This window comes from Psammomys obesus, unplaced genomic scaffold (assembly GCF_907164565.1).
Source record: "Psammomys obesus unplaced genomic scaffold, mPsaObe1.curated_primary_1811, whole genome shotgun sequence".
Lineage (NCBI taxonomy): Eukaryota > Metazoa > Chordata > Mammalia > Rodentia > Muridae > Psammomys > Psammomys obesus.
In genome coordinates this window covers 10,898,859-10,913,205 of record NW_026592732.1, presented here as the reverse complement: position 1 = coordinate 10,913,205, position 14,347 = coordinate 10,898,859, and the positions used below count along the sequence as shown (strand labels likewise).

The following is a 14,347-nucleotide window of genomic DNA, read 5'->3' as shown; positions in this document are numbered from 1 at the left end:
AGCAAGTTTGAGGTTAGCCAGGGTTACATTACATTTAAAAAAAAAAAAAGTCAGCAATGCCCACAGCATTTAGGCTGAATTCTGGCTGGATACGCCAAGCTATAGTGCCTCCTGTGTCCTGAGAAATAACTGCGGGAATTTACGTGTGGGAATTTAAAAAGTCAGGGTCAAATTCAGGTCACTTTCCCAGGAAACCTGACACAACCCCAGCTGCAACATACAGCAGAACTATGTCTTTAAACAGAGGGCTGTCATACCCACCCACATAGCAGGGATTCTGAGTTCAGTAACTCAGGAGTCAGGCTTTCGTTTGAGCATTTATGAGACCTGTGGTTGTTTGCAGGACCAAAGGGTACAGGTGGGGACTTCTAGTTTGCAGAACCTCAGTTTTCTTTCTTACTAGAGAGTTCTTGTCATGTTGCCCAGCTTGGCCTTGAACTCCTGGGCTCAAGCAATCCTGCCTCAGCCAGCCAGATTATATGTGTGTGTATACACACATATGTACATATACACGCATCTATATACATATATACTAATACATAAATCTACAGACATTTATTTGTATATGTATACACACACACATATATATTCTACTAGTTCATTCCCCAAAGAAAGAAAATGCTGATTTTTTTTTCTAGTTTCCTTTTCAAACACAACTTGTGTTAAGCACTCCTTTCACTATCTTGCTTTAAAGATCAGAGAGTTTTAAGGAAATACTGTGAGTTGCAAGGCTCTATAAAAAGTATGATTTTTTTTCTTTTCCATGGCCTTTTATTATTTCATCTCATTGTTTCTTTTTCTTAATTATTAAATAACAGTGCTTATTTTGTTCGTCTTTGCTAATTTTTACATAATATATATGTATTATTACTTAGATAATAATTGCATAAGCTATTTTCTCTTCTCCCTGATCAGATAACTGAGAAAAAGACACTTAGGGAAAGAAGGGTTATTTTTGGCTCCTGGTTTAAGAAGGGTGCATCACGGTGGGCGAGGCTTGGCTTCCAGAGTGTGGGTAGGCACACTGTCTGCCCTCAGGAAGCAGAGGGAGATGAACACAGGTGCCCAGCTGCCTGCCTTTTATGCTGCACACATTCAGGGTGGGACTCTCTTTAAACCACTCTGAACATCCTCGTAGATACATGCGAAGTTGTGTCTCCTAGGTGACTCCAAATCCAGTCAGGTTGACAATGAAGATGAACCATATATGAATTAAAACAACAACAGCAAAAAACTAGTGACATATATCCAATAAAAAATAGCAAAAATAAAAGCAAAAAGAAACAAAGAGCCAATTAGTTTCACTAACTCGAGACGGTCACCTTTATTGTCTTCAGTCGATGAAAGCCAGCATGGGCTATGTAGTTTGCATCTGTCTCATAACAAACAAAACCCAACCAGAGTCCCAAGAGCACTCCTGAAAAATTTTTAAAAGTTGCATAAAAGTTTGTTGTGCTGGCTTATTAATAGGTACACACAAAACTTGTTCCAGTTTTTTATTTCTGTTAATGCTTATGTTGGAAAACACATATTTGGATTTTTTAAACTTTCTTTTTTGTAAATTATTTAGTGTCAGTGTTCCTCTATTTATCACTAATTTTTATCTCTTGTTCTATTTCACAAAGTGTTTGTCAATGAGACAAACCATTCTTTGCAACAGCTGACCTGTTGATACATGCAGAGTTTAGTGCACGGAATGTAAGCATGTGATTCTTGTTTGCCTGTTTGTGGTCGGAGGCCACACGGGGACAGCAGGGCGTTTACTTAAATTCTCTGATATCACTCAATTCTGGAACTGGCTTCCAAGGAGAGACTGTTCGTTATATGTGCCGTTTGGCCCTATAGCTGTACTGGGCAGAGCCAGTGAAATGGCTTGGCATAGAAAAGCACTAGGCACCAAGCCTACCAACCTGAGTTTGATCAAAGGATCCACTTGGTGGAAGCTTAGAGCTGTATCTTCAAGTTATCATCTGACTTCTGCACATGTGCCATGATGGACATACACATACATACATCCACATACACACATACATACACACATGCACATACATACACATGTACAACACATACATACGTACGTACGTACATACATAGACACATACACATAATCAATAAAAATGTAATAGGAGCTGGGTGGTAGTGGCACATGCCTTTAATCCCAGCACTTGGGAGGCAGAGGCAGGCGGATCTCTGTGAGTTTGAGTTCGAGGCAAACCTGGTCTACCAAGTGAGTTCCAGAACAGCCAGGGCTACACAGTGAAACCTTGTCTCAATAAACAAAAACAAAACAAAAAAAGCAAACCAAAAAAAAAAAAAATAATAGAAATACTGTATGGACATGTATATCACGTAAAACTTTTCAGCAGCCATTCTCATAATAGATTTTTTTGTTTGTTTTAAAACTATTAATTTGAGCTTATACTAGTTTGTGATATACTGGAATTCTAAAACTTGAGAGTATTCATCAGGTTTCTTTTTGTGGCTAAGAAGGACTATTTAATTGAACTAATTTGTTTTGAGAAATTAGGGTTTGTAATTTGGAGGCTAGTCATCTTTTCAGTTGGAGGTGTTCATATATTCTGCTTTGGACAATTATTATTTTTTTTGTTTTGTTTTGTTTGAGACAAGGTCTCTCTGTGTAGTCTTAGCTCTCCTAGTACTTACTTTGTAGACCAATCTGGCCTTGAACTCATAGATCTACTCATAGATCTCTGCCTCCCGAGTGCTGGGATTAAAGGCATGTGCCATCACCACATTTTGGACAATAATTTTAACACCTTTCTATTTTTTAAAAAAATGTGTGTGTGTGCACGTACTTACACATGTGTACCACATGTGCTCTTAGCCACTGAACCATCTTCCCAACCCCTTTACCTGAGCTTGGATCCCTAGCACCTGGCATGACAGTGCCTACCTGTGACCCCAGCATCGGAGGACAGACGCAGGAGGATTATTGACGCAGCCAGCTAGCCCAGCTGAATGGATGTATTTCAGACTCAGTGAGAGACCCTGTCTCAAGAAGTGAAGGCAGAAAGCGAGTCAGGAAAGACACCTGACATTGACCTCTGGCCTCTACACACATGCGCCCAAATCTGCATCCACACATCCACGCTAACAAATCCATATACTTAGACCTGTGCCAAAACAAAGCCCAAACGACGGGATCTCCCCATTCTTTAGTTAATCCGGGCATCTAAAAGATGATCTTTCAGCATGACCGAGGTGTTTTTCTTCTTATTTCTAGTCTTTAAATTTTGACGTCTTTACGGAGAGTACACTTTAGTGCTTGGCACCCTCCGCTTTTGTTACGGACAAGAAGGGGTGAGAGCTGAGGGTGATGTGGTTCTTTGGCCACATTCTGTGGTGCTGGCCGAGGGGTCCTGGGGTGGTGGGAGCCTGCGCTTTGGGAAGTTTCTGACTTTGTACCGAACGTCAGCTCTCTGGTTTGTTCTGTCAATCCTGGCAGCTTGATTTGCATACTTATGAAGTAGCAGGAGACACAGCTGGTGTGGGAACAGTGGATGCCCGGGCTGGTGAGAAGCAGATTAAATCAGTGCCACTCAAGAAAAAGGCTTATTTGGATATGCTTACGAAGACTGCTTGTATGTTGAGAGGAGCACATGTTACTAACAAGCTGTTTCCCCTAAGTGAATGGCACCATTAGTCCAGCTGCGTGACCTCCCCACTCAGAAGGGCAGACTCCTCGTTACTGTGTGGGGATCGCCATGATTCCATGGTCTTAAGTAAGTAACTGGCAGGGGCCATCTCCTTCCCCACACAGTGTTGAGGGTTTGTCTCTTTGAAAAGCAATCATGCAAATAGGAACCAACCTGGTCTCAGGGTTGGGGTTAAATCAGTTAACAAGTCACTATGAGTCACAGGCTCATATCCTTGGGAAAGCTGCACACTAGTAATTAGGTAGAAGAAAAGCCACGTGTGTGGAATATTAAGTAATATTAAAGTATAAATCGGAGAGGAGAGATAGCATGAGGCTAACAGTGGCAGGTTGTGGGGGGCGGGGCTGATTAAGACAATGTTGGAAGTTCAGAAGAGAGAATTAGTTACAAATCCTGGGATTTGTACAGCCTCTGTGCCTTTACATCTCTCAGGGCACCGCTGTCCACATCAGGCCACTCCTGGCCTTTGTTTTTGTTTCTGTTTTATCTGACCTTGGCCTTGGGGATGAAGGCCTTTTAATTCTAATTCTTATTCAGATAGGTTAAGAAATCCCGGTCTGTTAGATGGAAAGAGTTCACACCTTTGGTCTTTCAAGGCTCCGTTGGTCATTTGAGAAAGGAGCCGGACCTGCCTGGCCTCATGAGCCTGTGTTCTTGAGGGACTAGGCTAGCCATGCCTGCTTTATCCTTGTGGGTACTAGTAAGGCGGCTACGAGTGTAGCCCCTCCGTGAAGGTGGGGAGGACGCCGTCTGTAGACCCGACCCGCATTCGCCTCCCTCTTACATGTTTCCCCTCTTGTTTTGGAAGGGTTCCTTCCGTGCTCTTGTTTTTATTCTAAGTAGATAGTGGCATGTAGTGTTTGTGCATGTGTCTGTGTGTGCATGCACACCCCTGCAGGGGCGCACACGCCATGGTGTATGTGGGTGAGTGGCAGAGGATAGCTTGTGGGAGTCGATGTTCTTCTTCCACCTTGTGGGACCTGGGAACAAACTCAGGTTGTCAGCCTTGGTGGCAGGTGCCTCTATACCCACTGAGCCACCTCGCCAGCCTGACACCTATTTCCTGAAGGTCAGATGATGCCTGTAGCATTGGCCAACCACAGTGGCTGGATGTAGGAAGTGCTTAGTAGAGGTGAGCCGTAAGTAAAGCTCTGAGCACTTCTCACAGATGCCTCGTGCCTGCCTGTGTATGAGGTTACAGTGATGGAGGACAGCTGGCTATCCACGAGTGTGTCAGCTCGGATCTCTGCCACGATCTAACAAGGGAGACTGGCTCACAGGTTGTCAATTACGGCCTAGAATTACATCGACTTTCTCAATACATGTTGGCTCCCGGGCTCTTTTCCCTCTTTGGTCACCGTGACTGGGAAGTGTGTATTCTGGTGGTAGACTACCGCTATGTCTTGGAGGGCTGTTCCTCGGCACTGGCGTGATTGCCCATATGCCTGCCTGTCTTCTGTGGTGTTCCTTACACTAAACCCAGACCCGCCTGCTCCTAGGAGCCTGAAGCCCTGAGTAGTGGACCTGAGGAGCCGAGGTTTTCTCTCCTGCCTGACCATCATCCATCCTAGTGCAGGCATCGTTCTCCGGAGAGTGCTCCTGGGTGATAGCCAGGGCAACACAGCTTGCTGGTTGGTAGAAGACCCCCAGCGTGGAATCACCTCACCTCTTCTTTCAAAGCTTGACGAACATATTTTCCCCCTGCGTCCTGGCACCCTTGTGAAGGAGTTAGGCAGGCATCCGGATCATCTGATGTCTGTTTTCCCCCTTGGGTGTTTTGTGATCGGGAAAGAGAGGACTGAGGAGATGGTAGGCGCTAAGTGGATTTCAACCCAGATTTAAGTGAATCTGAGGTGGAACCCCCACCCCCACCTCCAGGCAATCCAAGAGTGGAGCTGCCCACCCCTGGCTCCAAGGACAGCCCTTAATCTCTTGCCTTGTGAGCAGATGCAGCGGGGGAGGGGGGGAGGGAAGGAGCATCAGTCTGTGATGTCAGTGGTGCAACTGTGCTACTGGGCTCTTTCTAAAATCCTTGTGTCTATGTAAAATGTACTGCAGGCCTCGGTGGCCTGTGGACAGCCCTGAGCAATAACAACTCTGTGGCTTGTGGGTACGTGCCTAATAGGAGTTCCCATGACTCGGGGAAACACTAGGCAGTGTGAGCAGGACTCAAGGGCTCTCTGCTCTTGTGATGGGGTGTGTTCTTGTACGGGACAGCGTGCAGATTGGGCATAGATGCATCAAACATCTTAGTCTAAAGAGAAGGCTAAGAAGTTACAGTGTCCACAGACAGGGACGATGCTTCACAGCTCCTGAGGACATTTATTTTTTCTGAATGGAGGAAGGAGGAAGGAAACCTTACATATGGAGTAAGAAGCTGGATTGTGGCCCAGAATTTTTTTATCTTGACCAGGAAGTTTAGACCCAGCTATGTTAGCATGGCATGGAGAAGGGACTCCTAAGCTTAAGATTCAACTTTGAGCATCTTTTGAGGCTGGGTGGAACGGTCTGATGTCAGTCACACTGGTGTGATATTCCGGTGTCAGCCCATGGCCATCTTCAGGAAGGTTAGCATCCTTAAGACAGTCCTTAAACTTCTAGTGTTTGACACTTAGCTATAAGGAGCTGGCATTCAGAGGTAATCATAGCTGTGAGATATGCCATGACAGTCAGCAGGGTCTGAAGAAAATGTACTTAAAAGAGGAAAATCTGTAAGTCTAAGTAACCTCCTCATGGGAAATTGTGGTAATGCTGTGATCTTTGTGGGTGGCCACCAGTTACAGAGGGTGACACACATAAATGACACTCGCTAGAAGGCTCACCCTTTGACAAAATTACTAGGCAATTTTGGACCACTGCCAGACTTGCTTCTTCTTTTTTTTTTTTTTTTTAAATTTATGTTTTATGAGACGGGGTCTTACTCTGTAGCCCAGGCTATCCTTGAGCTTGTGGTCATCTTTCTGTCTCTGCCTCCTGAGTGCTGGGATTACAGGCCTGTTCGGCATATACAGCTGTCATTTGTTCCTGCACCTGGGAAGGTTGCTGGGAGGAGCCCTTGGTAAGCATAGCTTGAAAGAAAACATGGTGATTCTCATGAAACAGGTTAACAGAATGGTGAAGGCAGAATTGGGGGAAGGGACAGAGGCAGGAGATAGAAATTCATGCTTTCAGATTGAAATCCAGCATCAGGGATTCATCTATTAGAGGACATTGTTGGATGTTTTCTGTTTGTTTGTTTGTGTGTTTGTTGTCATCAGGCTAGATTTGAAGTCTAGACCTTAGAATAGACAGATCAGTTCTTTGCCCATGCCTTCCCACTTCTTGCTAAGCCTTAAGTCTAGAAGTAATATTTTATCTTCCTCCCCTTTTCCTCCTCATCCTTCATATACACAAAGCAGTTTTCCCAGGCCATTCCCAAACCTCCTTTCCTGGGCTCTGCTCTGTACACTTTGTTCTCAGCACATCACTCCTGGCAGGGCAGCCTCCCACCCCCACAGAGGCACACTGGCCTCTGTGTGCCTCATATGGAAGCTTGGCTGCAGCTTGCACAGGCCCTGCCACCGGTGTCTAGCACTGCTGTCTGATGCCTGTGCTTTGTATGGGTTTGCTTTCTTCCACTTGGTGATGCTGGTGGTGCTAGTTCCTGCCATAAGTCCTGTGCACTGCCAGTTCTCCTATCCGAAGTATCCCCTTCCCCCGCTTCACCCTTCCATCCAAACCACTGGCTCCTTCTTGACTGTCTTACAGCCTTTTAGAGACTCTTTCCCTGATCTCGCACATAGAAATAGCTTCTCCAGTATTCCGTTCTTTGGAGAATAAGACTCCGCTCTCAGCTTTTTCTAATTCCAGCATGGCTTGCCTGTCTCTCCTAAAGAGCAGAGACCTGTCCTGCCTTGTCCGCTGTCCTCCCAGAGGGCAGTGCTCGTGAGAGGAGTATGATAAATATATCTCTAAGCCTGAACCTGCTCTTTAGCTGAGTGTGAGAAAGTGCCTGGGTGACCCCTGCCCAAAGAAGCCACAGACAATGCCTGTGGTGGTGGCCTTCCTTCCTCTCCCATATTTCCCTGAAGTCTGATGACTGGTCCTCTCTCCCCTTGCAGCCGCCCATGCCAGCTGCCTTTTCCGTCCACGGTGCAGCAGCATAGTCCCATGTCCTCTCAGACTTCCTCTGTCAGTGGGCCTCTGCACTCCGTCTCCCTGCCTCTTCCACTTCCCATGAGCCTGGCTGCTCCACAACCTCCACCAGCCTCCCCCAGTCAGCAGCTTGGACCAGATGCCTTTGCAATTGTGGAGCGAGCCCAGCAAATGGTGGAGATTCTCACAGAGGAGAACCGTGTGCTTCATCAGGAGCTTCAGGGCTGCTATGACAATGCCGACAAGCTGCACAAGGTACGTGACATGCTGAGGTAATTTGATGGGTCATGGAGAAGAGAGAGGTAAATAATTGGGCTGTGATTGGCGTGAGACCATGGGGTTTCATTTCTAAGCACAAGGATTATCATAGTGATCTTAATGAGTCTGAGGGCCTGTTTTAAATGCAATTCAAACGAAGGAGAATCCTTGGCAGCCATACTATGAACACAATTCAGGACACACCAGCCACTCATGATCACTGTGGAGGAAACAGAAAGGCCTTGTTGGAGAGTTGGACAAAGAGAGAACCATCTTCTGTATAAGAAGGCCTAAGGGAGAATCACATGGTACCAGAGAAACCTTGCCCTCCCTTAGATGACATCTCTATTCCAGGGAGGGACTGAAAACGTGGCCCTGGCCTTCTGGTGACTAGGGCAATGGCACAAGTGCCTCTTACCCATGGCTTAAAGTTCTACTGTAAGCAGTCACTTGACCTTCCATATGTGCTTGTCTCTTTCAGTCCTTTCTTTTCTTTTCTTTCTTTTCTTTTCTTTTCTTTCTTTCTTTTCTTTTTTTTTTTTAATTTTTGGTCATCTAAATATCTTCGTCAGTTGGCTTACAAAACAGTTCCATCCTTACATTTTCATACAGTGTGCCATGACATATGACTTTGCTTGCAGTCCTCTTACCCCATTGCACACTCTGGTCCCCTCTCCTGTGAGTCCTTTTCTTCCCCCAAATAGTCCCTTCAAATTTCATATCCTATACACATACATTTTTTTAAACATACTCAGTATACTAGAGAGAACGTGCTATGTGTGATTCTATCCACTTCCCTGCAAACAACACAAGTTCATCTTCCTGGAAAGCTGAATAAAACTGCACTGTGTATTAAAGCACATTTTTTTTTTTTACCCATTTGTCTGTTGGATGGGCATCTAGGCCGGGTCCCACCTCTTGGCTGTCATCTCACCCAGTTTGCCTTGTGCTACACAGCACTGCCCTAGAAGTTGTTGGTATCCACTTGGAAACACTACTATGCTAGACTCCCATGATGACAGTTACAGCTAATTGTTGATCTGTAGGTTAAAGGCCCCACTGTTGGCATTGTTGACTTGATAAAACACGAACAAATAAACTCAGATCTACGGTTTCAGTCCCATCCCTTGCAAGTCTTTCAAACGAAGAGGTTTTCTACTGTGCGTCTGTTCACAGTTAGGTTCAAGTGCATTAGTTCTTGTAGAGCTGTTTCACAGACAGCACTCAGCATTGAAGCCCAGCCCTGCACGGAGACAGGAGCAGGGTCCCTGGAAGGAGCACTGTGCTTAAAGTCTGGAAGTGTGAGGTTCAGTTGGAATGCCTGAGTGTTCCCCCCACTTTAATATCTTCCTCGTGTGAAATCGGACCATCATTAAAGCATTATAAATGATAATACAAAATAAGCTGTTTAGGGGAACTGAGGGATGGCTTAGTGGTTGAGAGTACTTGCCGTTCTTGCAGAGGACCTGAGTTCCCCATACCCATATTGGTTTACATCTGCCTGGAACTCTAGAGGATCCAGCATCCTTTTCTGGACTCCTTAGATACTCACACACAAATAATAAGTAAATAAAATCTTTTAAAAGTGATGTTTCAATTATGTTTAGCTTCATCCCTTCCTCCTGTCAGTGCAGAGAGACACTTACTGGACGACGTTAGACAGCGTGACTAAACTTAGGAGAGTGTTCTTACAGGATCACTGTAGCGCTGACAGGGCAGGAGGAGCCAGGAGAGTCGATGTGAAAGTTGGGGCACAGAAAGACATCAGGGCACTGTACCTCCAGCATCGTAGAGGCTCTGCCACAAATGCCACTTGAACACTGGGTCTTCCTTACAGTTTGAGAAAGAGCTGCAGAGGATTTCGGAGGCCTATGAGAGCTTGGTCAAGTCTACCACGAAGCGCGAGTCTCTGGACAAAGCAATGAGAAACAAGCTGGAAGGTGAGATAAGGAGACTTCATGACTTCAACAGAGACCTCCGAGGTATGTCTTATTCTTTTGTGTCAATGTCAGGTGTCTTCCTTGTCCATTCTCCACCTTATTTTCAATGTTGTTAAGCGTGTGTGTGTGTGTGTGTGTGTGTGTGTGTGTATGTATGTGTGTGTGTATGTCTGTGTGTGTGTACAGAAGACAACTTTTGAGAGTTGTTTTTCTCTGTGTTGTTGAGGCAGGCTCTCTCTTGTTTCTGCCATACTTTATGTTCCAGGCTTATAAGTGATTTTCTTGTCTCTCCATGAGAGGACTGGAATTACAGATGCAAACCACTACGTCTGGCTTTTGTGTGTGTGTGTGTGTGTGTGTGTGTGGTGTGTGTGTGTGTGTGTGTGTCTGGGAATTGAACCCAGGTAGTCTAGCCTTCGACATCCTTCTCTTCATACACAGCTCTCGGCACTGACCACATTTCTCTGTTGTGTGATGACTTAGGCTCATTCCTCCTTTGTGTGTAGATCGACTGGAGACAGCCAACAGGCAGCTGTCCAGCAGGGACTATGATGGGCACGAAGACAAAGTTGCAGAAAGCCATTATGCGTCTCAGAGTGAGTATGTGTGTCTACGGCAAAGCTTTTACTTTAAAATACCGGAGCTGGAGGCAAGGGTCATACCAGCTCCTAGTAGGTTTTTTGCTGTTTCTTTTTTGTGAGTTAATTTAGCCTGTGACCTGTGGTCTTCAGATGAGAGTCTCTTAAGTCAGTCAGTGGCAAGGCTGCGGTGTCAGACCTCATTTCAGTGATGTTGAGTCTGTAACTAAGACAAAGTCAAGTCTTGAGTGTTGTTTGCACGAACAATATTGATAGCTTTCTTTTGGATGACTGTATGCGTGGGCAGGGGGAGACGTTCTGGCTGTGCTCTGTCAGGGTATAAGCCCATATTGTAGACCATGTCATAGAATGAGCATTCGTTGGTCTCCCAGCCAAGGCTGGTGCTGATGGACTAATAGGGTTTGGTGTTGGTGAGCTCACTCACATTCCTGAGGAATTTCACCTTTGGCTCAAAGCTGAAGCATCAGCAATCTGGCATTGAGGCCCCTCTGGATTTATAGGGGATGGTTCGTTCTGCATAAACATGCTTTGCTGTTTTTCAGAGGCATAGACAAAGAGGCCACAGGCATTTCTCAAGTACTTAGAGGTATCCCAAGGTTGAGGTGTTAGGTAACTGAGTGTAGGCAGGGCCTTTCAGACAGGCTGGCAACCGTGCCCCGTAACCAGTCTTCTCACATGAAATCCCCATAGCTCACCTTCCCCCTTCCTTCAGTGTTATCAGTATTCAGTGATACTTCAGAGTGCTTTGAAGTATTTTGCTTTCAGTGATTCAGAGTGCTTTGTTCTTCTGGCATGGCTAATGGATGGATTCAAGATGTTATTCTATATTTACCTAGGACTTTTTCCTTAGTGAACCTGAAAAATGTTTTGAATATTGAGAAAATTAGCATGGCCCCCGGGTACCGTGCAGGTACTCCCCAGTGTTTGTACTCGCTAGCATGCATAGTGCTGGAAGGTACCGGGCATGTGGGGGGGCTTGAATGAGATGAGATGTCCCCCCAGTCTGGGGAATTTGCATATTTGTGTCCTCAGCGAATGGCAGTGTTTGGGAGATTTAGAAGATATGTGGCCTTGTTGGAAGAAGTTTGTCACCAGAAGCAGGCTTTGAGAGTTTAAAGGCTTTTTGCCATTCTGAACTGGCTTTCTCAGCTTCCTGCTTGTGATCTGAGATGTGAGCGCTCAGCTGTTTCTGCTGCCACAACTCCCACCATGGTGGACTCCTAATCATCTTCAATCGTAATAAACTCTGTCTTCTATAAGTTGCTCTGGTTGCGTTGTTTTATCATAGCAATGGCAAAGTATCTAACAGAGCATGTTGCTAGAGTGAAAATAATCTCTCAACCCAGCTGTGAACCTGTCAGCTACAATAACAACTTGCCTATCAAGATAGGCCCACAGGGGCAATAATGGCATAAATGCTGTGGGAGCAACTAACCACTCTTAGAAATTGGATTTCATGCCTGCTCCATAAAATGGAATGCATGCCTGACATTGTCAGTGAGGCCACGAACCTATTGGTAGACAGGTAACAGACCCTAGGAGAGCCTGCTGCTATTATTCTGCCAAAAGAACAAGGCAATAAAATGGCTCCTAATGGCATATTGGAGCCCATAGATTAGTGCCATCGCGCAGCCCTCACCAGAGAAGCTTTCTACAGGATATGGTGATTGCTCGTGGTGTTTGTTACTTGCAGAGTTTTCAATAACTGTACTCAACACCTTCTAGGTTTTATGTCATGTATAGGCTTGTTTTTTTTTTAATCTTATGCTTTGTTAGGCATAAATCTAAGTTTAAAACACTATTCAACAGTGTATTCTTCAAAGAAGAGTTTGATTCCGCTGTTTTATGTGTAGTGTTTTGAAGGCTAGCTGGGTAATAACAAATTGATGAGGGTAGAACCATAAACCAGAGAGAAAAAACGTTTTCGTATAGGGGTACTTTAATGTTTTCTGTTGGGACAGCAGAAGTCAGTAGTGGAGATTAGAAACAGAGAAGCAAGTGATAGATTAGTAAGGGTTGGAGGGGTATTGAGTAAGGGCAGTATGGAGTAGGTGTGGCCAGAACAGCCGGATAATGGATTAGTTGCTTTTCTCATTGCTGTGGCCAAATACTTGACAAGAAACAGTTTACGGGAAGACAGGTTCATTTTTGGCTCAGGTTTGAAAGGATAAAGTCCCTTATGGCCAGTAAAGCATGGTGACAAGATCATGAAGTGGCTGGTTGCATTGATGAGGCAGTCAGGAAGCAGGGAGAGGACTTCCACGGACTACCCTTGAGTGATCTGCTTCCTCCACATAGGTCCCATCTCCTGAAAGTTCTATAATATCCCCAAATAGCACAACCAAGTGTTCAATTCCCATTCGAACCATGACAGCCAATCACCCTTATTAATAAAATACAAGAAGTACAAGTTAGGGTCAGACAATGAGTGGAAGTTGAGCTGTGGAGTTTTCCCCTTGCATAGGTAGCCTCATGGACCGCTGTAATGAAAGTTGCAGACAAGTGCAGAAGGCTGGATGGGAGATGCACTGCACCAGGCTTTCATTCAGGATGTGGGCACAGAATGACAGGCATGAATTACTGCAGCTGTGCCTACTTATTAACGTGTTCTGTTATTCGAATAGTCTTCCAGAAACTCTAGCATTAGAACAAAGCAGAACAAAGGTCATCAAACCGTAGTCATCATAATTTCAATGTCGCCCATTCAAGGAGAAGCATCCTTCTCAAATGAGTCTTTTGGGACTCTAACAGTTAGTTCAGAGAAATGCAAGACAGGCCAGCATTAGTGATGACTCTGGATACCCGTGCTGAAAATAAAGGCTGGGGTGTGGGGCTGACAACCTTGGCTGATGCAAAAAAACGAGGGTAAGAGAAGGTATATAGGAAGTAGCTTCTTTTTTTAAAATTTTCTTGTGTTTACCCTGATCCCAGAATGTGTAAGCCCAAAAGAGACAGACACATATACACACACACACACACTTAAAATTGATGACAAAAACTGCACTTTGCTCTGTGTAGTTGTTGCTGAAAAATCTGAAGGCCAAGGTGGGGCCTACGCAGGTCTGCTAGGCTATGCTTAGCCATGAGGCTTGCTGGTTCCACAAGTTCAAAGCCACAAGAGTTTGAGTATCTTCAGGAAATTCCTTTCCTGTCCCCTCATGATGATGTGACATTGTCGTCAGAGGAATTCAAAGTTTTGTTTTATGGTTTTGCCTCTGGGCTTTTCCAATTATTTGTAGACTGTGAGATGACAATTGTCAAAGCCAAATTTTTACTGAAGAGCAAGACTGTAAGACATCACTTGTTTATATGGCTGTGCTAAAGTGGGCCTTATTTGTCCTTCAGTTTAACTGAATTCCCCAGTTTTCCATTCTCCCCTATCCTTCTCCCCCATCCCCCACCAAAGGCAGCTTATGACAAAAGCAAATCACCTGGGAATATCTATCAATCTTAGCTACAACTTCTCAGTCATTGGGACTTTTTTTCACCACTTCTCTATGAAAATTAGTGACTACAGATTTCCGTCTATTTCAAGCTAGCGAGCTAAAAATAAAATATTAGATATGGGGAAGGCTAGGTTGGGAGAGATGAAATTTCATCCTAGGAAGTTTTTAAATGATCATGTCAAGCCTTGTGATAGTTTTGGATGAGACAGCGCTGGCTAGCTGGGCATGTGTGCCGTTCTGGGGTACAGTAAGTCGTATGTGAGTCCTGCCTAAGGGTCTCTACACCTTGCCAA

General features: G+C 45.0%; 1 protein-coding gene across 5 annotated transcripts in view; it reads left to right on the top strand.

The window, feature by feature from the left end:
• The window catches only part of Amotl1 (angiomotin like 1), a 118,448-nt gene that overhangs the window by 83,002 nt on the left and 21,099 nt on the right, over positions 1 to 14,347 (top strand). For all 5 annotated transcript variants that reach the window (XM_055615489.1, XM_055615488.1, XM_055615491.1 and 2 more), the window contains 3 exons: positions 7,778 to 8,066; positions 9,907 to 10,051; positions 10,516 to 10,605. In XM_055615489.1, the coding sequence (XP_055471464.1) occupies positions 7,778 to 8,066; positions 9,907 to 10,051; positions 10,516 to 10,605 (524 nt within the window). The remainder of the gene's footprint in view (positions 1 to 7,777; positions 8,067 to 9,906; positions 10,052 to 10,515; positions 10,606 to 14,347) is intronic.